General features: G+C 40.9%; 2 protein-coding genes across 3 annotated transcripts; one reads left to right on the plus strand and one right to left on the minus strand.

The window, feature by feature from the left end:
* Positions 1 to 800: 800 nt before the first annotated feature.
* cdk11b (cyclin dependent kinase 11B) lies at positions 801 to 15544 on the minus strand. Of its 2 annotated transcripts, none has more exons than XM_084016224.1 (20): positions 15513 to 15544; positions 14445 to 14575; positions 13921 to 14060; positions 13646 to 13773; positions 13393 to 13537; positions 12784 to 12920; positions 12302 to 12427; positions 11756 to 11854; positions 10629 to 10751; positions 10452 to 10526; positions 8610 to 8848; positions 8413 to 8503; positions 8202 to 8323; positions 7971 to 8076; positions 7058 to 7179; positions 5933 to 6040; positions 5497 to 5613; positions 4307 to 4455; positions 2053 to 2242; positions 801 to 1416 (listed from the first exon to the last, which is right to left on the minus strand). In XM_084016224.1, exons 2-20 carry the CDS (start codon positions 14553 to 14555, stop codon positions 1324 to 1326), a joined length of 2421 nt encoding a protein of 806 aa, XP_083872350.1. In that variant the 5' UTR covers positions 14556 to 14575; positions 15513 to 15544; the 3' UTR covers positions 801 to 1323. The 2 variants fall into 2 exon arrangements, with proteins under 2 accessions (XP_083872350.1, XP_083872349.1); XM_084016223.1 differs by having other exon boundaries at positions 12784 to 12959; positions 15513 to 15543.
* A 5059-nt stretch (positions 15545 to 20603) lies between these two features.
* szrd1 (SUZ RNA binding domain containing 1) lies at positions 20604 to 26209 on the plus strand. The gene is made up of 4 exons (XM_084016535.1): positions 20604 to 20776; positions 22090 to 22139; positions 22602 to 22871; positions 24115 to 26209. Exons 1-4 carry the CDS (start codon positions 20729 to 20731, stop codon positions 24224 to 24226), a joined length of 480 nt encoding a protein of 159 aa, XP_083872661.1. The 5' UTR covers positions 20604 to 20728; the 3' UTR covers positions 24227 to 26209.
* The last annotated feature ends 57 nt before the right edge of the window (positions 26210 to 26266 follow it).

Genomic DNA, 26266 nt, shown 5'->3' on the forward strand with positions numbered 1-26266 from the left:
TCATATACAGCGAACAACAAAATTATGGCCATAGTGCGATTATTTAGCGGCCTGAAAAATGTACACGAGCCCTTGTTTTGATGCCCACCATTTCAATAATATACACCCCAACCAAACTAAACTACTTAAGCCAGAATGAGCAATGTTGTCTATAGCTGTTGGAACTGTGTATAACTGTTTGCACCTTAAACCACATATGGAACACCTCAGACATCTAGTGAACTTTACTAGCCTCACAGCGAAGCCAGCAGTCCGCCTCCAGAGACCGAGCAGTCGGTTCCACTAGCAGCTCTCCTTCCAAGCTTATTCAACACATCAGGTGTAGCAATCTGCAGAAGGGCTCCGGTGGGGGCAGGGGATAGATAAAACTGATTAATGAACATTTCCATTTAGTGCTGGCTGTAGACGTCCCAAGACAAGCTTTCTTCTGCGTTTGTTCCTGTGAAAGCAGCGAGCGGTCTTGCAGGGAACTAAACTGTACTGTACTGTACTGTTAATTTGTCTTCGGCTCAGAATCAAAAACATTTTTGGTTTAATTCTAAGTAGCAGAGCCATTCAAAACAGCAGAGAGAAGTCTAGGCCTCTTTTCCCCTGAAAGAACAAAGTACTGAGACAAAGTGTGCAGTGCAAAGAATGACATCACTTTTGGACAACGACTACCAAGTTGGGTTCAAGGCTGGATTTTTTTTTTTTAGGCTCAACTTCCCTTCTTTTCTTTTTTTTCTCTTCTCTGGTAGTGTGCAGTTGTGTTTGCATAGCTTGGACAGAGTTTATAAATATAGGGAAAGCGGCAGACAAAACAAAGTTTCAAACTTTATTTAGAGCAAAAACATCGTCCCCCCTGTCATCAAGTGACACCGACAGTCCTAAGTAAACGTCTAACATAATGCTGGATGGAAAACACAGCCAATGCTGCATCATTATACAGTAGCTCAGGCAGCCAGGAAATACCAACCATTTAGAAAATCTGGACGTCTCTCATGAAGTATAAAAGCGAAAATAAAAAAAGGTCAAACATGAGAGCTAAACTTCTAACAGATTTATGGTTGGGTCTCCTCTTCAGGAGCTAAAATTGCCACATTTAAAATGGTGAAATTATCTGAAAATACAGAGAAGAAGCCGAAAAGCCAAGCAAACATTCTGGAGATTCAACATGTTTGAGCCACCAGTCTTGCTGTGAGACAGTCCTGACTATTTGGTAACAGTTGTCATTGGTCCGATCTGGTTTATAGCTGTAAACCAGTGACCCTGTCCAATTCCATGTCCTGAAACTCTTTGTTCCCGCTTTCTCAGTTAGACGACAAGGTATCCTGCCCTTTGGCCTCAGAATTTGAGGCTAAATCCTGGACCGACAGCAGACGCTCCCTGGTTGCTGGTCGTCAGATGGAAGCCTGTGTCTTTCAGGTCATCATCGCCCTGAAAAGATTATGGAAACCAAGTTAACTCATGATTTCAACACTTTTATGATATAATTTATTGCATATTTATTGTAGAATTGATCAACACTTCACTGGTTACCTTTGGAAAATCCTTAACAAATTATTTTAATGAGACAGTTTGATTGTATTCCACACAAGTATGCATCCATCCATCCATCCATTTTCTACCGCTTATCCTGTATTCAGGGTCACGGGGGGGCTGGAGCCGATCCCACACACAAGTATGCATGAACATGTTAATTATTAATATTATTAGTTATCCTGGGGTTCAATGACGTTTTATTATCCCAGAGTGCATTTCACATGCTTTTCTAGAAGAATAAAAATGAGATAAAATACCTTTGGCATGAAATGGTCAAATTTGTTTTTTAAACGCCAAATATTAACATCGACTGTCATTGAAAAACATCAGTATCAGCCTTAAGTTTCTGGACGGGTTAGGACCACTGCTGAAAAAATTAGGCAGTAAAGGGTGCTCATCATGGAAAACACAAGGAGGAAATACCCGGACACAAAGCAGAAGCCTGTAGGTCTGTAATCTATTTAACATAGACAGCGTTCGGAAAGCCTGGTAGCTGTATGTAATGGAGAAAGTGGAGCCTAATGTCCTTACCAGTTGACTGTAGCCCAGGCCTCCCTCGGGTGGACGAGGACTGGTGCCTCTCTTCACCCTCTGTTGCTCACTCTTGGCCGGCCAAGTGGGGAACATGGACGGGTCGATGGGCAACGGTGTCTCACGGAAGTACTCGTGCTTGAGCCCCTCGTCCGATAAAATCCTCTTACTGGGGCAGTAGGTGAGGAATCTGGAAAACAGATGACGGTCGCGTTCACATGGGGATGCTAATGCACTTCAGCTATGTTTCAACAAAGTACAGCTCAAATGTTGTGTAGACTTTTATACCTCGATAGAGAAACAATATAGTTGTATAGTGTAGAGTAAGAGTTAAACATTGTAAAACATTTATTTTGGTTAAGAGCCAATCAGGTCCCAGACCCCTGAACGTCTGCTCTCAGATTTTTTTCAGCTATTCAAATAAGCCCAGTGTTTTGATCACAGTTGGAAAACCAATCAGGGCTTTGAGGGAGGATTTAACAACGGAGGCATCATCTTTCCGTGCCAGAGTCAGAAAAGACACAGACATCGAGTGCGTTCAGATGGACATGACTAACCTGTTTATGATCAGGCTTTTTGAGTATCCTGTGTTTGAGCATGTACACACTATATCCCAGATATAATCACAACCAGAACACGACTCAAGTCCATGTGAACGCACTCAGAAATGAATAGTATACTACCAGCTGAGTGTACATTTTTGTTGTGTTTGGATGTGCTGCGTGTAGGAATTCCCATTTAGAAATGACAGGCCTAGGGGTGTGTCCTTTACAATCAGCTATATTAACTAAACTACACCCAGGCAATCTGGACACAAGATGCAAGCCTGACATGAGGGGCCAATGGGTTTGTGCAAGGAGCCCTTATTGGTTATGACAGGATCAACACAGCATAATGAGGAGCTGCTAAATTGTGATAATTGGCTTTCTAACTGTGTCTGATTGGAATCTTCTATGTGTGTAGGGGGAAGAGCGGTAAATGACTAACAGCAATCTAAAAAGATTTTACTGAACAAACTGTCTTTGTTTATAATGTGGAAGGAACCTCAGAGAAGGGCTGATACCAGCTTTCTGACACATGGGGCCCGATACCGGCCCTGAACGGGACAATCCTCCACTTGTGTCCACTTCATTGGCATCGTGTAGGAATGAGCACTCTTCCTGCTCCTGTGGATCTACAGTTTGAAGTCAGTATGTAAAGTGACTTCAGAAATCAATGGCATGTTAAAACTCCTCCTCATGTTGGATACCAAAGGCCCCGATCCTCAAACACTTCCCTAGACAGGGGGGTGTGATATTCCAAACAGCTGTGTGATGTCTACCTGCTGAACTTCACCCCTAAAACGTATGCTTTGCTACTCTGTCTGAAGCTTTTCAAACAGCACTTCTCTACGTCTTGCCCTCCTGAGGTCTGAATCTGTAGCTGGGTAAATGCCTCGTGAGCCTACGGACAGCTGGAAGGTTTCAGCTGCGCTGGATGGGCGCCAAATCTCCGTGGTATGGTTTTTATTTACAGGTGCAGGCAAAAGGCTCCGAGTCTGTGGGTGGGAAAAGATCTTAGAAGAGAGCCAAAGAGCTCGCCTCTGCTCTTTGCAGCTGCTAAACAAAGCCGATCTACGGAATGTGGAAGGAAGAATTATGAACTCATTGTTCTGAGGGAGAAAATGATTTTCCGTATTAAATGTGCGTTTTCTAAAACATTTTCCTGTAGTGTGGAGCATCACCATGATGAGTGTGTGCGTGTGAAACGGGGATGGAACGAGAAAGCTGTTTAGGCATGTTGATGAATTACTAGTCCGTGACTCTTGTCATGTTTTAAGTCAGCTTGCCAGAAATGCACTGAATAAAAAAAACATTTGGAACAGTATTTGACAGCATAGCAGTTGGTTCACCCAAGTAAGGCAATTTCCACTGTGGGAGTCATTCTGGTTGTTATGGATATTAGTGGTTGATATTTGCTTTTTATTGCTATTGGTCTGTCTTCTAGCTATACTGAATGTAAATAAGGATATTTTTGAAGACTAATTAAATATTTTTGATTTTTAGTTTTTAAATACTCACAATTTTATTCCTAATTTACTAGAACAAATAAGCTATTGTTATTCATTATAATGCAGGAGCTACAGTGGTTTGTCAAGAACACACAGTTGTCCATACAGTCATGTGCACACAGACTGACTGCAGTGTAGTGAAGACACAGTGCAGCATGTGTGAAATGCAACGTTGTGTCTCGTGTGTGGCTTCAAGAATCCTACTTGTTCATGAGGTCAAAGCCTTGATCGGAGAGCAGAGCTCCAAAGCGCTTTCGCAGGTTGTTGTAGGGATACTCTGTGAAAGTCATCTTCTTCACAGCGGGCAGCTCGTTGTAGCCGGGCCAGATCTTCTCACTGGGTGACCCCAGATCCTATAGACAACAAGCACACAAGTCAGGAGACAGAATGTTAGTTGTGCAAGGCGAGCTGGATATGAGATATTTCCACTTTGGCTAAAGTTTTCATCGACCACAGACATGTGGCAATAAACCAGTCTAAGTACATTTCAATATATCAATTCATAACTGGTAAAGACTGTATGATGACTGGGGAGGGATGAATGACATCAGTCCCCACGGACGTCAGGTCATAAGCAGGGCCAAGCAGGGCCGACCAGGTCCGACCCGTTACGACCCGTTACTGCCTCCTCCCCTTAGCTGTGTCTTCAGCAGATAAACTCATGTCTGTGCTGGTGACCAGAGAGAAAGCTCTTTATAAGTCTTTGTGTTCAGCTCTCAGTGCTTCGGTGTTTAATTTCACTCCTATGTGTTTGTCCTTTCACGTAACAGACTTGTTTGAATGTTTGCCTTCCAGCTGTATGAGAGTTGTGCGTTACTGCTGATGCACACTGAACCTCCTACTGTGCCAGCTTCACATTAAGTTTTCCACTTGCATGGTTCACGCTTTTATGGTTCATTAGTGGTGCTGTTCTTCAAGAAAAACAGGTATAATCAACCAGAGGTGGACATATTCCACGCCGTTTGGACCGTTTTTTAATATCGCAGGTAGGAAAAGTACAAAGAGTAACAGCCAGTGAGCAGACAAGGGCTGCAGACGACAGCCTGGTTTGTGTCACCTCCATTACATCATCAAGGTAAACAGCTTTACCTTGCGGTGCTGTGCAGTGGAAACACTCAAACCGTGCCAGCACGGCTTCACTGCTCGTGGCCATTCACAGCATGGTTGGACACGACTACTTCCTCTATGGAAAAACTCTATATGGTGATCTTCTCAGAACTTCATCAGCTGGGTTAAGTCTACCAACAGCTCCATCCTGTGGTGCACTACAGATCTCCATGCTGACCTCCTCTGACAGACGACACACTTAAAAGATTTACAGGCTGTAAACAAAAGAGTTTACCCTTTGTGGTGAGGATTTACTTCATTTTATAAGGGAAAATGAGGCCATTTACCTTAAAAACCTTGTTAATTTGGTCGATTTCAGATTTTCCAGGGAAAAGAGGTTTCTGGGTGAGGAGCTCGCCAAATATGCAACCCACTGACCACATGTCCACAGCTGTGGAGTACTCCTGTGGAGAGAAGAACAAACACAGTGGCAGTCCACAGAAACACACAGTAGACAGTCTGCCTGGCAAGCTTCTACACTGGAGTCTGTCTCGTGTGTGAAAGTGGATGTACTCTGATGGGCTGCCGGACCTCTAATGTCTGGCTGTTGAAATCATACACGGTTTGGAATCTTATAAACTATTCTCTTGGAAACATATTTGGGTAAACCAAATAAATCAAGATGGTGAACCAAATTACGTCACCTTAATTTTTGTAGTTTCAGCTATTGCATAGGTATTTCATGTACTTCCTGTGAAGTGTGGAAGTAGAATGAATGCTCACCTTGGCTCCAAGCAGCAGCTCTGGTGAGCGGTACCACAGCGTCACCACTACAGGGGTGTAGGGCTTCAGGGGGGAACCGTACTCCCGGGCCAAACCAAAGTCGCCAATCTAGAATTGCGGAGGGTTGGCTCACGTTAACACCGATACATTTAATTGTGGGTAAAAGAACAATAGCTCAGCATTAATAACATTCCTCCAAAGGAGTTTATTTCGTGATCCGTTGACGTCTCAAAGGAGATGGAATAACCATATACTCCAGTGTGACAGAGTACAGCATAGTCACATTGGATTTGAATTATTACAAGATTCAGTGTGATTCATATTTTCTAGTGTCGGCTTGCATAAAATTCACACTGACAAATGTCTGTAAAAACCTGGTTTATTTACACAAGGACTCTGTCTGCCGTTCATTTTGCCAAAAATTCATGCTCTAATTGACTTAAAGTGATCATGTGTTGTTTGTGGAACTGTGCTGCATTGCTGCTAGCTCAGGACAAAGTTGTCCATCATCAGAATCACTTTCACATGTTTATGTACTCAACTAAAATGATGAAACATTTTTAAAAAGAAAATAATATTTATTTATTTACGGGTTAGGCTCTTTTTCTTTTAGAATATTTTTTTGGGGCTATTAGGGCTGAAACCGTTCAATAAAGTGACACACTCCTGATACTTACTGGAAAATTCATTTTCAGACAGTCATGCCTCTGTCCTCTTCCACACCAATGATAAACCTTATATAGCCATGTCTCCACTTACTCACTATAATTTGAGATATATATAAACCTGACTGCTGGCCTATGAACACGAGTTAGCAGCTACTAGACAATGGACAAAAATGTGATTGTTCTCATCTATAAATAATACTTGGCTCAATCATTAAGATCCCTGAAAGTGAATGCAAATTTTCTTGCATTAAGTTTTCATAAAACAGAATAAAAAAGAAAATCTGATACCTCCACTACATTGTTCACACTACCTGCTCTATTCTTAATCTGCATTGTTAAAACGTGACAGATATATTCGCCCCCATGGAGTGTAGTTGTTGCCAAGGTAACAACTAACTACCTAGCTGCTAGTAGCCCCTCATGTTTGTGAGTGAGAACCAGGCCAAGCATACTGTACCTTGAGGATACCCTTGTGGCTCAACAGCAGATTGGATGTTTTAAGATCACGATGGAGAATCCAGTTATCGTGGAGATGTCGGACACCTCGTAGCAGCTGAATCATCAGAGTCTTTACTTCACCTGAAAGAGAAATATCATGCTATTGTGAGGCAGAGGATTTAATGCCAACCCCATTAACAAAGAGGAAAATAAAGATTTTTTACTAGGGGTGGTACGTGGTGCATGTATTTGTAAAGGACGTTGGGTATGCGTCATCCTTTCGGTACGCCCTGTGACCCAAACAGCTGTTTAAGTGTACTACTAGCTAATGCCGGAAATAAATTCTGGAGCGCAACTTCCACTGGGAAAGTTTGGTAGCCCACCAGTTGTTGTCTGTAGCATGCTAGTTGGTTTAGCCTGGTTAGCTGGGTTAATCATCAAAAGTCTAGTCTTCTGTGGAAACACACAAGCAACACCCAAATGTGTCAATCAGCGGAATGGCCTGGAGGGTGAGTCCTCCTCTCCCACAGCGTTGAAGCAGATTCAGACTAAAGTAATGACTGTTTGTTTGAATATAGTGTTTATAGATGCATGTATGCGACCACAGTCGATCGCAGACAATATAGAATTAAAGCATATGATCAAAGTGTTTGAGAACCGTTACAATGTGCGTTCACATTTTATTCAGTTGAGTTTGTCCTGTATGAACAAGAACCCAGCTGAGGAATTATCAACAGGCCAGAGAGATGATGGAGGATTGCAGAATCAGAAATACTGCTTAACCATAAAATATTATTTTCTGCATTTTCTTTGTTTTTTCACCATTGTGCCAAACGTGACCCAAAACCCAAGGTCGAACAGAAACTGTACATTTTGTGTACCAATACACCATTGTTTTTACACACAACGAGCTCAACAATGCCTCACTTTACCTGGCAGGAACGGTTGCTTCATGGTTTCCATCAGACTCTTCAGATCATGTTCTACATAGTTCATCACAATGTAGATCTTGTCCATATTACTTCCAACAACTATTTCCTAAAATAGGGGCAAAACCAGGTTTAGATTTAGCTAGAGTTCCAAGAATGCATATTAGCAAATTAAAGTGTTGATAGCTTAGTATTAATTAGTAATTTAATTATATAATATTAAAGTTCTCTTACCCTTACTGTGACGATGTTCGGATGCTGAGCTTTCAGGATCGTATTGATTTCTCTTAAAGAAGTAATAGGGAAGCCCTCCTTCTCCTTCTCCATCTTCAATCTTTTCAAGGCCACAATTTCATCTGCAAACATAAGACCATATTCATTGTTTTACAAGTAAACACATGTGAGAACCTTAAAAGCGAATGGACCTACATGTGTATTTTCATACCCGTCTTTTTGTCCTTTGCTCTGTACACCACACCGTAGGTTCCCTCTTCTATTCGGTTCAAGCACTGAAACTCCTCAACACTGCGACAACCCTGAAAAACAACACATTATGGAATTGAAGATCCCAACACACTGATAACTTGGCACATAACTAATTTGTGGCCAAGTCAAATAACCATGTGTTATGTTGGTACCGACCTGTAAAGCAGGCATATATTTGGGCAGCTCCTTCTTTAGCTCCACAGGTGAAATTGGAGGTGAATCTGGGATGTAGTTCTCTTCAGGGGTGGGGGAGCGAGAATGAGTTTGAGACTGAGGTGTGGGGTCACCCTCTCCTGCATCATCCTCCTCCTCCTCCTCCTCGTCTTCCTCCTCCTCCTCGTCCTCCATATCCTCGCCGCTCTCCTCTGAATCATGATCGAACCGAGACTCTGGCACTATAAGGAAAAGGATGAAGTGAGCTTGTGGTTGGTGAGTGCATTTTGAATTGCTAAAATGATTTCCTTCTGAAGGAGGTCCAAACTCCAGCAACACTAAGTATAAGGAACAATTGTACAGTGAAACCTAAACATGTTGGCCTGTGGGCTTCATCATGGTCGTGTTCAAATTAAAAAGGGATCCATTAGACTATTCTGCATTTTCCTTTCCCTTGAATGTTTAGCCTGATATAGATGCCCTAAGGGAGTTCCTCTCCCCCACAGAAACAATTGCTCCTGAACTGCTTGAAATGACTCAATTGAAATATTTCCTTCTTCCATAAAGTGGTGATGTCACCAAGGCTACGTTCACACCGCAGGTCTTAATGCACAATTCCGATTTATGGCTCAAATCCGATTTTTTGTTTGGCTGTTCACATTACCTCTTTAAATGCGGCCTGTCTACGGATTGCTGTGTGAACAGCTCACGCTCCTGAAGTGACCCGCATGCGCAGTTGATCATTGATGACATCACGCCACAGCGGTGTTTACGGAAGCGAACATAGCAACGGCAACCGGTAACGTGGGACTGTATGGCTTCATGCTAAAAACAGTGTGTGGCGGCAGCCGGCAAATTTGTGAGCGGGTGATTGCTTCGCTGCTGTCCTCCATGTTTGTTTTGGCTCCTGCCCGCTTTTCAATCAACTTTATTTGTCATTCATTTACAAAACAGTGCAGCGCGGGTCAGAATGACGTCAAAGTCGCATTAAATGCGACCTGGCTGTTCAGACTGCGGTCGCATTCAAAAAAATCCGATACGTATCCGATTCAGTACCACATTTAAATGTGGCCTGAATCTGATTAGAAAATGTCAGATTCAATGCGACTTGTGCTGTTCACATTGTCAAAAGCAAATCAGATATGGGTCACATATGAGCGAAAAAATCAGATTCAGGTCACTTGTAACTGCGGTGTGAACGTAGCCCAAGTATTACATTTGCATAATATCTGCCCAGTCACTATAGTATCTGTTTTCAGATACTGAAAAACAGCAATATCATTTGCTGGATTACATATTTACTGTTAATTGAATCCTAGTATCCCAACTGTTTGGAAGTGTATCCTAGATTGTTTGAGTACTTATTCAGGCTCAATTATGTTTAGTTGTTGCTTGGTCTTAGTCCCTGTGACTGACTGCAGGTCGTCGTCCTGTGTTTTTAACTGTTGGTGGTTGGGCTACTTTTTCATTTGCAACTGGATCACAGATTGTGCCTTTAAGAAACCTGCAGAGATTAATCTTATTAACCTTTAAGAGAAAATTAGAAATAAATTCCCAAATATTCAGCAGACAACGCTGAGCTTTTACTGACCAAACTGATTCATGCACTCTCTCCACTGGACAGGCTAATCGACCATATAAAATGGTCCACAGACATGAACTGTTAAGATACCTTTTTTTTTTTGTTACATAACATTACAACATTTATAACACTAAACATAAATGATTCAAATTTAGTCCCGCCGCAGGACATTTGAATCACGAGAATAACGTTGCAAATATGCCTTTGGATGACATTCCAAGTTCAGTAACATCTCAAAACACAATCAGAGGTGACATGTTTACCTGCAGGTATGTGATTTCCATTTTCCCTCTCCTCCTCAAAGTCTTCTACTGACTGCTCGTCCTCACTCACGTCCTCTGAAAGGGAGGAAGCCACCGTGTTAAAGCCGTGATGCTCTGTAACTGGACCTGACTCAGCAACAGAAGTTAAAGCAGTGGTGCAGTTTTTGACAGTTTTACCTGCACTCTGTTCAGACCTTCCTGAGCCTGAAACAGACTCCTCTTCCTCATCTTCACCCTCACTCTGGCTGCTGGACTCCTGTCCCTCATCGTCGTCGTCTTCATCAGAGCCTGATCCTGAAGCTAGACACAGTGAATGAGATAGTTTTTTTTAAATAATTGAAAGTAATTCAACTGCAATACTGAATCTGCCATGTTGGTGGATCTGGTGGATGTGTTAGCATCAGAACATCACTGCAGTGCTTCCGATCCACTTCTTGTAAAGTTCAAAACGTTAACCACTAATGCCTGCCACACACATAAAGATAATCGGGCTGATTTTGCCCCCGATTTTCCCCCTTCCGACCACGGACAGACATCGCCCGATTATCTTAAGCTCTTAAGATTATTTTATAAGATTCTCTTGTAGTGTGTGGTGTGTTAAGAGTGAAATCAGTCGGCGCCGATAATCTTAAATATTAAACATGTTCAATATTTACGATTATCGGCGGAGAACGTTGTGGTGTCAAATCGTCTTGTGTGGGGGGGAAGCCGACAATCGGGAGTCCCCAACGTGACGTAATATTGAATTTAACCAAAACCACCATCATGCAGTCGGTATCCAGCTGGTCCTCCATTAGTTTACACCGGTTTACACTCGCTCTTCTTCACTTCTTCTTGTAGTTAGTTCAATGACTATTTTTGGTGTGACTGCCCCCACAGGTCAGTCAGAGTACTACGTCAGATCACGTTTGATCACGTTTGTTCACGCAAGATTTCTTGCTTGAGGGACAAGATTCTAGTGCGTCAGAAGACAAATCTTTATGTGTGTGGTGTGCTGTGTTTGGAATATCGCAGGACACCACACACAATACGATCAAAACTGTTAAATCACAGATTTTTTATCTTCATGTGTGGGGTCTCTCACAGATAAAAAATCGGTTGAGATTTATAAAATCTTTATGTGTGTGGCAGGCATAACACGTGAGTGATTATCCTCATTCCAGCTTCCTCGGAAGTGATAATGTCCTTACAAAGAAGTCAGGCACCCCAAGTGTTTAGACATTTTACATGATAGTTATTGGACAACCCAAGTACTGCAAGGTTATTGTATAATCGTCATGTCTGTAGGTTATATAAGCCTTTACCGATGGAGGATTCTCCAGAGCTGGTCTTCCTCTCGCTGTCACTAATATCCTGGAGGTCTGCGAGCAGGTCTTTGCCCTCTGGCTTCTCCTCCTTCAATGCTGCAGACAAAACAGTGTGAGTTATGCTGAAACTAAGGGCTATGTGATAAACTGACGATTTACGATAGATCTTGAAAATAATTGTGATATTAAAAAATGTAATATTTATATAATTGTAATACTTGAATTTAATTGAAATAATTGAGAGGCAACATAGTTAGTCTCCCCATCCATCTCCCTACCCACGCCAATGATTTACTTTCGTAATTAAAAAAAAGAGACAAAATGCAAAGTAAAGACGATCTGATATGATTATTTTTTTAATTTTCTATTGATCTCATTATAATACTGCTATCAAGATTTCTTTTGGCCAGGATAATCAGGTAATGAAATCAGATATTGTGACAGCCCGAGCTAAAACATCTGAAACAATTATGATCTTGGGGATATTTAATAACGGCGGATAAGACATCTGTGGAATCATAATTTAGAAATGAATAATCTCACCTGCAGTTTTCCGTGGTTCACCGAGTTCAGTTCTTTCCCGGGGAATGCGGTTGGGGCTTCGGCTGTGGTGACTTTGTTTTAGCTTGTCATCATACTCAGCTGGTAGCATCCGATGGTGAGACGGCACTGTGGACACAGACAGGAAAGTCTCTTATTCATCAGTGCTGCAGATATGGCATAACAGCTCACAGGGTTTGAAACATAATTCTTATGATGGGTAAGAGGACTTGTGTTACTTTGGATTTTGAGCTTCAAGAATTTGTTGAACATTTTGGGAAAGAAAATGTGCCTTCTTTCGAGAGTGAGATGAGAAGATTGATACATCAATCTAATGTCTGTATGTTAACTGCAGAGCTTAAATTAGGACGCGTTTAGTATATCTAGGCATTAAGACTGAAGGCAGAGGGAAAGAGGAAGCCTAGCTCCATCCAAGTAGAAAAGATGTGCCTCTTGTCCAGCAGGTGTTTATGTTCATTCCTGACCTTCTCGTCGACCACCACGCTCTTTGCGCCGCTCCTCAGCCCTCCTCTCCCGATCCTTCAGCTCGCGTTGTTCTTTCTGCTGTTCACGGAGCTTTCTGTCCCGTTCACGCTGGCGCTCCAGCTGTTCCAGCCGGTCCCTGTGGTCCAAAAAAAACCCAGGAGAATCCAATCGGGGTCTGTCCAGACAACCAAAAGCCCAATCTTGTCAATGCTTGTTTATTTTTAGACTGGGTTGTGAAAAGATGTCTTACTCAAACATACATTCATTATATGGTGTCAGCATTACTCTGTTACGTTCACAGTTGTACTCAATTATTCATATATTGCAATAACATAACACATATGGGTCAGTTGTTGGGTGCCGACTTAAGGCTGCAGTATTATCTGAGGATTGACATAATTTGCTTACAAATAAAAACACACCTACAATCAACAGTCAAAATAAACTATGATTTTTTACAATTACTGTTTTGTGTGACCTCAGATATTTCTTTTAATATACTGGCAAGTTAAAAAAACGTATTCCAACAATTAGGCATTCAAAAACATTTATACTGAATACACTCAAGTGGAAATCATGTGCGGTGCCTTTCCAGGATCAGGGCTCACCTTTCTCTGCGTGAATGAGCTCTGGCCTGTTCCCTTCGTTTCTGCCTTTCCCAGTCTCGCCGAGCTTTGTCTTCCTCCCACTGACGCTTCCTGCGATCATTCTCTCGCTCTTTTTCTTTTTCTTTGGGTCGTACATGCTTCACTGCTGTAGAAGTAAAAATGCCATGAGTGGAAGCAGATCCTAAAAGAAGATGTTGTATTCAGTTTTAAAACATGGTTGCGTTTATGTAATTAAGCAGCACTCCTTCCAAACCTCCTTCAGCAGAGTTACTGCGATGACGTCTTTTATCTTTTCTCTTCTCCTCCTTTCTGTGGTGAGACTTGTCTTTTCTTGCTATTTGCTGTGGAGGTTTGATTGCTAATGATTCATCTTCCTCGCCCCTGCAGTAATGTAAGGAAAACATTGTTGTTTATTTGTGATGCAGATCATCTTTAAACCACGATTTATAGATACTTTGAAGTTAAACTACTTCATGCATACTACTTCCACCATGAAAACACATTCATGTTTGTTTCACTTCCAAGTACCTGTCCTCTGTGGAGTCCTCCCGTGCGTACGGGGAATTACGAATTGTTATTTCCATCTTTTGATCCCGTAGTTCTCCTTCCTCCGGAGTATCTCGTTTGGCTTCCCGATCATCCGACTGTGGAACAAGGCCCTGTGTGGACTGTACAGGACAAGAAGAGCAGAATATGTGGTTCAAGTTAAAAAGTCGTCCTTTAACCACAAGGTTGGTGGTTCAATGCCAGCCCCTACTGTCCACATGTCGAAGTGTCCTTGAGCAGACCTAAGAAAATTAAAACAAATACCAAATTTGAAAAGTAGCTAATGCAATTCAACGTATGTAAAAAAAATGATCTTCTATTAATCTTCTGAAAAAGCATTTAGAGGCCAGGTCATTTAACTCTTAAATAAAAACACAAAATAATATTACAATTATGAGATTACTAAGAATAAAATATGTGTATTCAAACCTACATTTATTACACAACACTATCAAACTGTAGGCCTAGGGGTCAAATAAGTCTACATTTGTTTTGAGATACTTTACATTTTTCTGGCGCTTGGGATCTGTTCTCTCTTCCAGTTCTCTTCTGCGTTTTTTCTCCTGTAGGATTTCGTCAAGAGTTTTTACTTTCCAGGTCTCCTTTTCGTCCCCCATCAGCGTCCACTCTCCACCGCCTGCTCCACAACACACACACACACACACACACACACACACACACACACACACACACACACACACACACACACACACACACACACACACACACACACACACACACACACACGCACACACGCACACACAAAATACAGTTGTCATATCATTTCAGCTTCATTTGAAACAGAACAAACCAACATTCAAGGATCATTTATTGTCACTGTGCAACACGGATGCACAACGAAATGCTGGATTACCATTCAACGCGTGACATTTGAGTCCTCGTAGTAAATCAGCAGTTTTTTAATTAGCGCAGAATAACATCAAGAGCTTTAACTGAAAGTAGATCTTCCAAGTAATGGTTTGGATGGAACGGCAGCTTTATTCATGATTATACGCGCTAATCGCAGTGCTATGTCGCCAAAATGCATTGCGTGGACCAAGTCCATATACTTTACTACTTAGTTCTTATATATTTAGTCAACTTTGTCGCGAGACATCCCATTATCGGTGTTAAGATTTCGATTACTGTCCGATGCATCACAGCAGTAAGCTAACGGTTAGCTAACGTCAGGCCAACGTTGCCAGGAGACGTAGATAGCCCGTTAACGTAATTGATAGTCGTTTCTTCAACCAGTCGTTGCATTGTTAGATAGCAGCACGTGTCAACACATTTAGCGATATAGTGTCAAGATGAGTTCATTACTTCTAACGGCGAACCAGCTAAGTGTTGCGAGTCCGGCGGTTGGTGCTAACACAATAGCTAGTTAAACTAGCATGGTCGACTGTTGCTAAACAACTTCTGTAGCTAACTCCATGGTTTCAAAAGGAATAGTTAGCACAGCACGGAGGGCTATACACTGGACAACCTATGTCTGTATCTGCAGCTGTGCTCAAAAGCCTAGGTACAGAAAATTATGAAATTAACCAGCGAGCAGGTGAAATGCTTAAACAAACCTGAAGTATGCGCAGCGGTATTATGGCACACCGGAAGTCTCGCCGCGTCAGAAACGTCTGTAAAACTTCCGATGTGAAAGAATTACTTCCTGTATTATGTTAGTTCTGTTATGTTATATTATGTTATGGCATGTTGTGTTATGGTGCGTTATGTTATATATATGAATATTATATTATTATATTAACGCTTTGTCTTGGGTGATGTTGGGACTTTAAAATCAATTGACTTTGAAAATAATCACATGTCCCTATGTCAGCATCATAGACTTTTTTTGGTAAAAGCCACAGAGGAGGCCTCGAAAGGTTTTAAGATTTAAGACCCAAGGAAATGTTTTCCTCGTGTCTGGGAATTTCACAAATGGCATTTCTTTATACATCACACTGTTTGAAGCCCATCACATGTGCTGTGAAGTTGTTAAAAACACAGCACAACACACAAGAGAGAAAGACGTCCTCATCACTGAGTGCCTAGTCATTGATCATGTCTTGTAACGCATCTTACATACATTGTAACAGTTATTTCTGATGTTTATAATGGAAATGGTTGCCTCTCATGACTATTCAAGTCAAGGAAAACCAAAATTATGATGCATAATCATAAAAGTGCAAAATAAATATCATTTATTGGAAAAAGAGAATCTAACCATTTTCTGAAGGTGCTTTATGGGACATTTTAGTATCAGCAAGTGAGTGGATGAGAGATGATGATTTTATTTACATCTAAAAACTGAAGAGGGCGCAGTAGCTTCAACATGTTTCTCTTCTGCAAAAGTGCCAGAGAAAAAATCTTTGACCCAACAAAGCAATATTATATTCAACCAAATCACATTTTCATGGGGAGAGAGCATATCATGATGCTACAACACAAGTATTTTGCTTTGCATGCCACTATCTGCACAGGATGTGATGAAACCGGAGATGAACAAACCGCACAGAGCTTAAATTGCCCTTTATCACTGACAAAGAGTCATATAAGAGAAGCTGAAGTACAACCAATGGATTTATTACAGGCTGACCCCAGTGAACACATGAACTATGCCCACATTCTCATAATAAGTAGGAGGCATGGCTCTCTCTCAGTCTCAACCGTGGCTTTAAAAGTGAGCAGCAGAGCTTTCGTGGCAGGTTAAGTGTTTCAGACTTATTCAGGTGAGCACAAGTTCAGTTTATCCGTGGGGATGAATGATTTCTGCTATGGGTTACAATTATCAAATCACTGCATTTGAGTCTGATTATTTCAGTTATGTGGTCTGATTTAGGTTAAATTAAATAATTAAATGCTATGAATACTTGACTTGATATAATTCACTGGCACCCAAACACATTTTAAATGTCATATTATGTCATTATGTCAACAGTAAGTTACCTCTGATTGTCATTGTTACACATAATAATACCATATTCAACTCAACATTGTAGTGCAGTCAGGATACCTTATGGTGCTTCATGGACAATGTATGTGTCCAGACTGAGCAGTTAAGTGGTGAGTGAACGGTGATTCCAGGCAGCAGATAAAACTCTGAGGAGAGGAACACATGGAGTCCAACAGTGCCGGCAGTGTGCAATATGATCGCTGGAATGAGGAAAACCTCAACATGAATGTAGGGGCATCAGAGTCTGCTGCGATGAGGTGAGTCAAAATGACACCCGACATAAAGATGCAAAGATCAAATATAAAGGTTTTATATTGTAACTACTGAAGAACAAACCTATAGAGAAGATGTGGATTATATAAAACCACATATTGGGACATGAATGGACTAAACTGATGCATGAGTTTGATCAAGTTTAAAAAAAGGTTAATTTCCTGTCACAAAATGTATAATTAGCTCTTAAACCTGACATCATTGTAATGCTAAAGTAAAGTTGTAATACTTTTTTAGTAATAAAGTGACAATGTGGTGAAACCAGATCATAAAACATTTGAATGATAACAGTTAAGTAAATGCTGTTTGACCTTCTGCTGGGTTCTCTGTTACACTGACAGGATCTACAACAGAGTGTGTAGTGGCAGCTACGGAGTGGCAGTGAAGGCAGCGGGAGCTTTGGCTGCACTGGTGTCCGTTTACATCATAGGATACGTGACAGGATACTACGTCCACAGGTGCTGACCATGGAGCCCTGTCAGGAGAGAAAAGATCTTGGACATTTTGGATAAATACACCTGTTTTTAAAAAGAAAATTACAAAACACAAAAAAGATTTCTGTGAAGTATTTATCGTCATGCCTGTCCTCTCTCAGCCTCTTTGACATCAAGCTCTCAGTTTTTGTTTAAGTATCTGAGTCATCAGAGCAGAAGTCTCTTTTCTTGCATTATGTTAAACCTTGACTGCCATTATCACAAATTGGCTTTGGGATCACTAGTGTAATTCCTCTTTCATCTCATTGGAGGGTCCACAGCTGCAGGGGCCAACATTGAAGCTGGCTGAGCATCAAAAGTCCTTTTAATTATGATGATATCACAAGAAATGACTCTCCCTTTCAGGAACATTCAGCACCAAACGCAGAACTTCAAAGTCTCTTTTGTCTTAAAATATTAATGGAATGCATGAAATTCATCCTGCAGCTAAAACTCAGTTTGATAACCAGTATATATAACAGTCTAATTATTTGGCCAAAGAACTGTCAGTGCACCCTAACAAAAAACATAAAATCTAGAGCTTTAACACTTGACAAAAAAAGAATGAAATAATTGAATTGTTGAAATTGTTTTGTAGTGCAATGTAAAACCTCTTCTGCATCTCAAATAAACAAAACACTTCATTTCACAGAAATATTTGGCTTTGGTCTTCATGTAACATTTGACAAAGAACATCCATCCATCCATCTATTGCCTACCTCTTATCCTGTATTCAGGGTCACGGGGGGCTGGAGCCGATCCCAGCTGTCATTGGGCGAAGGCAGGGTACACCCTGGACAGGTCGCCAGTCTATCACAGGGCCAACATGTAGAGACAGACAACCATTCACGCTCACATTCACACCTACGGGCAATTTAGAGTCACCAATTAACCTATCCCCACAAAGAACATTTAATAAATATTATTCATATATTCTTTGTAATAGACTATAAGACAATTTCCCCTTATCCGTGAACCTTGAGGCGGCAAGTGAAGTTGTGGCATAAATCTCTTCTTTTTTTCCTTTTACAAATAAAGGCAATTACATAAATCACATTTTAATCATTGCTCCTGTTCATACGGGTAAAGAACCCTTCCTGCTCCCACTGTAAGGACAAAATCCACGAAAAAAAAATGAATTTGAAAGTGCATTGAAGATAAAATGAGGCAATAGTCAGAGTTACACAAACACTGGATATCTTTTTAGTACCAAATTCTTTATTTTATTTTATTTATTTTTTTACATTTCCTCACTGCAACTCAATTGCAAAACACTGACTGTGGAAAAACAAATGGCAGACTGCACACAGGAAAAGGCTGTGACTTTGAAAGCCATCTACATGATTTTACTCACTCAGACTATTGAAGCTTCAGCTAAACTTTGGAATATCCTGCTTTTGCACAAAACAAAAGACTTAGTTACATATTACACATTACTTAGTTACAGATTGGGAAGGGATTTTTTTTAATGGTCAGCACAAAAAGCAGGACAGAGTACAGCGAGAAAATAACTCTTTCAGTGTGCATATTGTTTTTGAACAGACTTGAAAACTTGCAAAGCTATCCCTTAGGTGAATCTCATGATCAGTGTGATAATGACACCTTTACAGTCGGCAGGCAACTCGTCACCTATAAAAACAAATCTTCGCTCATCTGTCTGATCTGTACACCAAAATATATACCAAATACTTATACCGAAAAGCACAAACATCTCAGGCAACAATAAGACAACGTGGTGCATAAGAAAACCTGACATGCATATCAGTTTATAAGTCCATGTCTATTTTTGTCAAATCAGCTCCACTGTATCTGCTCGAAAAATTACAGCGTTTTATTTGGAGTATAAAAAAAAGGCCTCTCTTATCAGGGGAAATGATTTTGGTAATGAGGAAGCAAATATAATTCCGGTAGCAATAAAACAACATTGATGTGTGTAAACATTAATTCCGGTACATAAACGTATAATACATAAGTAACTACAACATATGCACTTTGTTCTTATCAACTAGTCTCATTTAATTTTTTTAAAATAAATTCTTACAATAAATAAACCACCGAGGTGTTAAAGATGCATCAGATTCCTTCATCAACTTGCACTGGAGTGTTTAAACTAAATGGTCCAATAAACCCATGCTGCCCTCATGTGTCCAAACTGAGGAAATAATAATAATAATAATCCGGGGCTCAATATCAAAATGACATAAGACAATCACAAAGAAATGCTACAGTGTGGTTTAGAGTCTGCCAGTCATATCTGAACGTCAGAATGGTCTAAGAAAGGGTCATAGCAGCAATGGCCAAACTATGTTCATATGATCAGAACAGTTATGCTATGTTTCTGAATGCTAAAGCACGGTTAAAGTTACAATTGGGGATGGGACGATATTGGATTCAGGATAAAAAACACGATAGACCCTGATTTAATAGACCCTGATTAATAGACCTTATGATTCATGATCATCCTATGTAAGCTTATTTGATTGTTTTCACTAAAATATATATATATATATATATATATATATATATTTCTACAGAATAACAGAATGTAAAGTGACTCCAGTATGTTTACGTGCCATTTTAAGAGTATTAAGTATATTTTCCCATCTCATTCTCATTTTGGCCAGGATTATTGTGACAAGAAAACGTCATATCGTCTCACGCCACGTTATAATGGTATACATTAAGCAAACATGCAATTACACTACCATGGCTTTATCTCTTATGATCGCAATAGATACATGAAAGAACTGTTTTCAATGTATAATTATAAACTATTTCATACTGTTATATTGTCAGTCCTTCAATTGTCGTTTCGAAACGGAGGAACGCAGCAAATACTCCAGGAAGAAGTAACTGGGTTAAACCGTGAAATAGCTGCAGCTTGTTCAGGGCAACAATTAGTAAAAGACGAATTTTCATTAACTGTCACGTTACTGAACTGTAGGTAACCAATTCTGGCCCACTTCTAATCAGCTGTAAGGAGGGTTATCATGCGGCGGGGAAATCCATCAGTGTGATGTCAAAGCCGGAGCGCTCGAGAGGCGGACCAGGGAGCCCAGGACGTCCGACTCCATAGCGTGTCTGAGCAAAATGAAACATGGATGAGGAGGTCGCCGAAAGTTGGGAGGAAGCTGCTGATAGTGGGGTAAATGATGAGCGGCTCAATATGCCTTCAGATAAAGGCGAATGTCTTTTTTTGGTAGTTTGTTTATATTTACAGAGTTACTTTTAGAAGTTCCTATTACGCTGTTTAATGTTCACGAGTCCCACGGGCCAACAATGTGGCTAAAGCTAGCGTTAGCTTCAAGAAACTTGGCGAGCTAACGTCAAGTAATATAGCTAGCGAGTGAGACCGGCTTAACGTGGACATATCCGAGCTATTTCGAACTATATTAGTATTACATGGCGTTAATGTGCGTGGGTGTTCGCTAACGGTGAGCAGCTAAGTAATAAGTCACAGTTGCATGGCGCGAGCTAAGCCCATGAAATAAGAGTTCCTGTTAATGCTTAGGTTAGCTAATGCTAACCTAGCTATGTATTGCATGGCTAACGTGAAAAACATGTAATGCGTGAATGCTCGTGTCCTTACTGGTAAATGTGTCCACCTGACACAAGACTAAAGATCCTTCTCCCGTCGCATATTTAATTCGGCTTTGATTTGATATCGCTAATATGAAACATTGATTCATCGCTAAAACCGAACGATTCTGTTGATTCTGACGACTAGCAGCGTCGTGAAGCTGTTAAGTGAAATAGTGTTGTCAAAGTGACGATAAGTAGTTTTGCAAGATCGATTGTCTAACAAATTATTAAAATACGTACAGAAACGTGTAGGTTAAAAGTTATATTCGCGTTTAGTTTGTTTATTTTTCACGGAGCCTGGCTAAAATTAAAACGTTGCCCAGTACTGTATCATTTCAGTTTGTCGAGGTAATTAACTTGGTCATTTCCTGTAACGTTGGTTTTTAAAGCCAAGTTGTTGTGGAACAACAAGTTTGTGCATGTTGTCATCTATCAACGGGGACCAGTTATGTTGCCAAGTTGGTAACATTTAGCTAAAATTAGCTATCGTCGCGGTAGTTTAGCAGACTATCGCTAGCTCGTGACGTCAACAACGTGGTTCGGAGAATACATTAGTGTGAACGTCAGCCGCAGGTTTAAATAACTGCTATTTTAAACAAATCTTAATGTGGTTAGTCAGTATAAAATGCTCCTCATTGAACCTTAAAGTAACAATTTCGCTGGCAACATCAGCTGGCTAATGTTAGCTAGTTGAGCACTTTGCAGTTATGAGTTGCCAGCTGACCCACACATGTATAAATAGCTTGTAACTGAATCCTGTTTTTCAACCACTCTCCGACTTGCTTACTACCTGCCGCACTTTCCTTTCCACCCCAAATAAATTAAACCATGTTGTTTGTTTACATGAATACATGTTGAACTGTTTCCCCCCAACAGGCAATGGAAAAACGGTTAGAAGAGAAGCTAAGGATCAGCCAGAAAGAAAAGTAAGGCCTTTAAAGGTTGAAGAAACAACCAAATATGTGACTTTTGTTTTTAAATGATTGCTTCAACTTCCATTCAAAGCTATGCTGTCATGCTATGTGTCTTGCTTATCTGTAAAACTAAACACCTGGACAAAACCTAAGACTTTTTACCTATTATAAAGAGCCACTCTCCATCTCACAATACAGGTGATCAACCAAGTGCCAATTTATTTCCAGGGCTGCACAAATTCAATCCACTTAATTGATGTTACGTGATGTCATGTTGTCCATGCATTCACTTTTCAAAGTGTGCTTAATGGTAGAGCAGATCCTAACAATTCAAAAATGTTCTCAGACATGTACCAAGCATGTAAGTTGATTAGTGGGGGAAACTGAATTAGTAATATCTCCCGCTTCATGGTCTCTTCCTGTCTATCATATCACTTATTTTGGGTGGACCGTGTCCTGTTGGTCTGCTTCTAGGGAGTCCAGTAATAACTCTTCAAGATCTCCATCGAAGACAACCATGGTGATACAGGACGACTCTCTACCAGCAGCACCCCCACCACAGATACGCATTTTGAAACGTCCTACGAGTAACGGGTCGTTGGGATCACCCTTGAATCAGAACAGGCCTACACCACAGGTCAAGTCTTTGGCCCAGCGTGAGGCAGAGTACGCAGAGGCCAGGAAAAGGATACTGGGCAGCGCCTGCCCAGAGGAAACGCCTCAGGACAAACCCAACACTGACAGGTAATACTGCAAATATTGACAGTTTGGCAGTTTTACTCACAGCCTAATAACATTGTGCTGATGGGAACTTGCAATATTGCACTTTGTGCTGAAGACTGTGTTTTACTTTTTGTGAGCTAAGTATAGACTTGAGAGAAGGGTAGTAAATAAAAGGGCATTATTTAATATTCTTTTCATCCACCTTGATTCCATTTGCTAGACAAGAAAAATGTGACCAAAACAAAAACAGTGGAGCATTCCTGTGATTAATATTTTAAAATTTGCATCAGGAGGAATGTAAACTGCAGCAACAAAACGATTCCTCAGGTAGATAATATAGCCGGTACCATAACATTAAAAATCAGACATCACTAAAACATTGTCCATCAACTCCTACCCTGTTTGAGCACAAAGAATGATGAGCATTGATGTTATCCACCTACTCTCGTCCCACGGGAGTTCTGAGCCCTCTCCTGTGGTCCGCCCGTCAAGTGCAGCTTGATCTGGGATGCCATGATGGAGCCAAGTGTCGTTGCTGGGTTAGCCTCATGTCTTATTCTATCCATCTTAAATATTTTTTTCTGTGACCGGAAGTAAGCCGGGAGCAGGCTGAGTAGTGTAGCCTTTGGTCCTACCTGGGGTAGCTTAGCTTCTATCTCGGCTCTCCTCCTGGGGTGGTCGACTAAGCTTTCAGTGGCATTTGGTCTGCCTGGACTGCCTGGGTGGTCGCAAACTGCCGTGGGCGGCGTTCATCTTAAGGTCTGCTGCACTTTATCCAATCCCCATTCTTCGCTCTCTGATGTTGATGAGTTTATCTCTACCATATGCACTCCAGTAATAAATGCAAAAAGAACAAATTAAACCAAAATGTAGTTTATGGGAGCTATTACCATAGCAAAAAAAAAAAAAAAAAAAAAAAAGGGTTAATTGACTGAAGGAAATCATTTTAATTAGTCCTCAATTGGATTTGAATTAAATGTTGGTGAAATGTGCCAAACTGAATATAAAAACCAAAAAATGTAATACAGTTTTGAAGCAAAATCTCCCTAAAACCAAGACGGAAGACTATAATTAAAATCATGTGGAAATCTGTTTGTTGTGAGACTGCAGGGATCCTGTAATTAGACAGTTGGGGAGAAAGACATGCATTGAGAACAAGCCTGCTGCTGGAACTTGCCAATTTGTGAGCAGTTTATGTCCAGCAGCTGACGTGTGTAAAAGGCTGCTGTTGCCTATTTATTTCAGTTTCCTCTTTTTCTGCCAGGTCAGGTCGCAATAACTCTACATTGCCTTCAGAGGACACCCGATCAAACAATCACACTGTCCGGCAGCCAGCCGGCCCAGACGGCACCCAAGGGTTCCGACAGCACAGATAAGTGGGCCCTGGGCCTGCCCAGCCATTGAGGGGGGAGAGAGAGATCAAGGGCCACAAGAGAGCAAAGACAGCAATATATTCTTGAAACTTCCTTCCTTCAGTTCCATTATATCTGGTGGGCTGTGAGTACAGCAGCACTGCTGCCTTTCCCACCAGCAGTTGTGTTGAACTGACAGGGAGCGAGGAACTCCAGGAGGAATTCAAATGGAAATGTGCTCTCCTCTCTCCTCACTCCAGTCTGTTTGACACTGTGATTATGGATATCTTCTGGACTCACTGTGATGATCCCTTTAAGAGACACCCCTCGGCTCCCTCTCTCCTCCTTCAGCGCCCAGCGGCTCCGTCTCAGGACGCCTGCAAGGCAGAAGCAGCAAAGATTTAAACAAAGAATGGCAGAGAGAGAAGGAGAAGTGACTGTTCATAGCAAAATTAGGTGAGCTGGTCTTCGGGCAGCGGCTTCTCCCCAAGTAATAATACCGGACATCACCTATCACAACCTTAACATACATGTTTTTAATTTTAAGATGTTGGCTCACAAAATTGTTATCTTTTTGTTTTTCTTGCTCGTCTTTAATTGTCTATACTAGGGATGCTCTGATATGTACAGATAAGCATATTTTGCATTATACATACACCACCTGCTCATTTAAACAGTATTCATATTGATATCTTTTTAGGAAAACCTAACAACATCTGCAGTGTTTATGAAATAGGTAGTATTCACATTCTTTCAATTTTGTTTGGTTTTAAAATAGTCTGAAAAGTTTTGGTTTGTCCTTAAAAATCCTGGCCTACGGCTTTTGGTGTCGGATCTCACACAGTAAACGTGTCATTAAAGCAGAGTACCTAACTGGTATCTGCGACTGTATCACCTGTTTTATCAGCGCACCCCTAATATGTATATTGCAATTTGCTTTTAAAAATCGAGGGTAATCTGACAAGTTCTGTTTACAGTTTGTCTTTTTTTCTTTCTTTTTTTTTTCTTAAGCTTTTCGGCTGACTTCCTTGGACTGTCATATCCTTATTTCTATTTAAAAGTAAAAGCAAAAAAAAAAAAGGACTAATGAAAAGGAGTGTTTTTAAGTAGCTTTTCTGCCTTTTTGTATGACATGGTAGCAGTATTTTAACCGAAATGAACCAAAATCCCATTTTAAAATCAGTCTGTGTATACGTTTCAGTTAAGTGAGATGTCCTTATTTGAAGGTGGTGTTGGCAGCAAGCCAAGGGAGGGTCAGTTGGGAGGATGAATTTACTGCTGTTCTTCACAAGCCTCTCCATCGTATCTCCCCCCGTCAGCTGCGTAGTAATTTCTTAAGGTCCTTCACTGACTTACAGTACGTAGGAACTCAGGTGCAAGTGAACGAGGCGGACTGAATGAAATGAACGGAAGATTGTATTTTTCCAGCGGGTTCGATTGCTCAAACAGCAAATGTCCGTATTTTGGCACTTTGTTAGGGAGAGTGCTACATAGATAAATGTAACTTAAATGATGTCCACGTCCCAAGATGATTGAATGCCAGTTGTTTTTGTTCTTTTTGTCTGCTGGCATCTTGGTCATGTCAGAAATGGTCATGTCACCCCATGTGATTGTTGGTTAACGGATAGTCCTTTGCTGAAATGGAAAATGGAGACACAGCTGTATGTGAACCAGAGAGGTAGATACTACCTATATGACCAGGACCTCTGTGCCCAATAGTTCTTTATTTGTACAAACTGAGCTCTCAAAGCCATATTCAGTGGTGCACAACACCAATAGAAACGTTCTTGTAATGGTTGAATTCAGCTCGTGCCTCCTGTATCACATCTTTACTTCCTGCTTGTAGATTTTGTTACTGAATAATCAGAGGGAGAATTCACAATACAGTTAAGAGATTTTAGTTCAGGAAATAATGCAGCAGAGCAGGAGACGGGTGGATATCTCTGAGTAAGAACCTAGACTGCCTGTAAATACTGATTTAATAAAATGATTTGCAAAAAAAAAAGTTTCATTTTGTGACGCATGTTATTTTAAATTGGTAGATCACTGATTGATGGATGGATG

Source organism: Eutrigla gurnardus, assembly GCF_963514095.1.
Source record: "Eutrigla gurnardus genome assembly, chromosome: 8".
NCBI classification, from domain to species: domain Eukaryota; kingdom Metazoa; phylum Chordata; class Actinopteri; order Perciformes; family Triglidae; genus Eutrigla; species Eutrigla gurnardus.

Excerpts from the sequence above, each read along its gene's own strand:
- szrd1 (XM_084016535.1), top strand. The coding sequence starts at position 20,729 with ATGGATGAGGAGGTCGCCGAAAGTTGGGAGGAAGCTGCTGATAGTGGG. Across the intron at positions 20,777-22,089 it reads AGGAAGCTGCTGATAGTGGG|GCAATGGAAAAACGGTTAGA; the intron begins GTAAATGATGAG and ends TCCCCCCAACAG. Across the intron at positions 22,140-22,601 it reads AGGATCAGCCAGAAAGAAAA|GGAGTCCAGTAATAACTCTT; the intron begins GTAAGGCCTTTA and ends GTCTGCTTCTAG.
- cdk11b (XM_084016223.1), bottom strand. The coding sequence starts at position 14,555 with ATGGGGGACGAAAAGGAGACCTGGAAAGTAAAAACTCTTGACGAAATC. Across the intron at positions 10,752-11,755 it reads CTCTGGAGAATCCTCCATCG|CTTCAGGATCAGGCTCTGAT; the intron begins GTAAAGGCTTAT and ends CACTGTGTCTAG. Across the intron at positions 8,504-8,609 it reads AATATATGCCTGCTTTACAG|GGTTGTCGCAGTGTTGAGGA; the intron begins GTCGGTACCAAC and ends GTTGTTTTTCAG.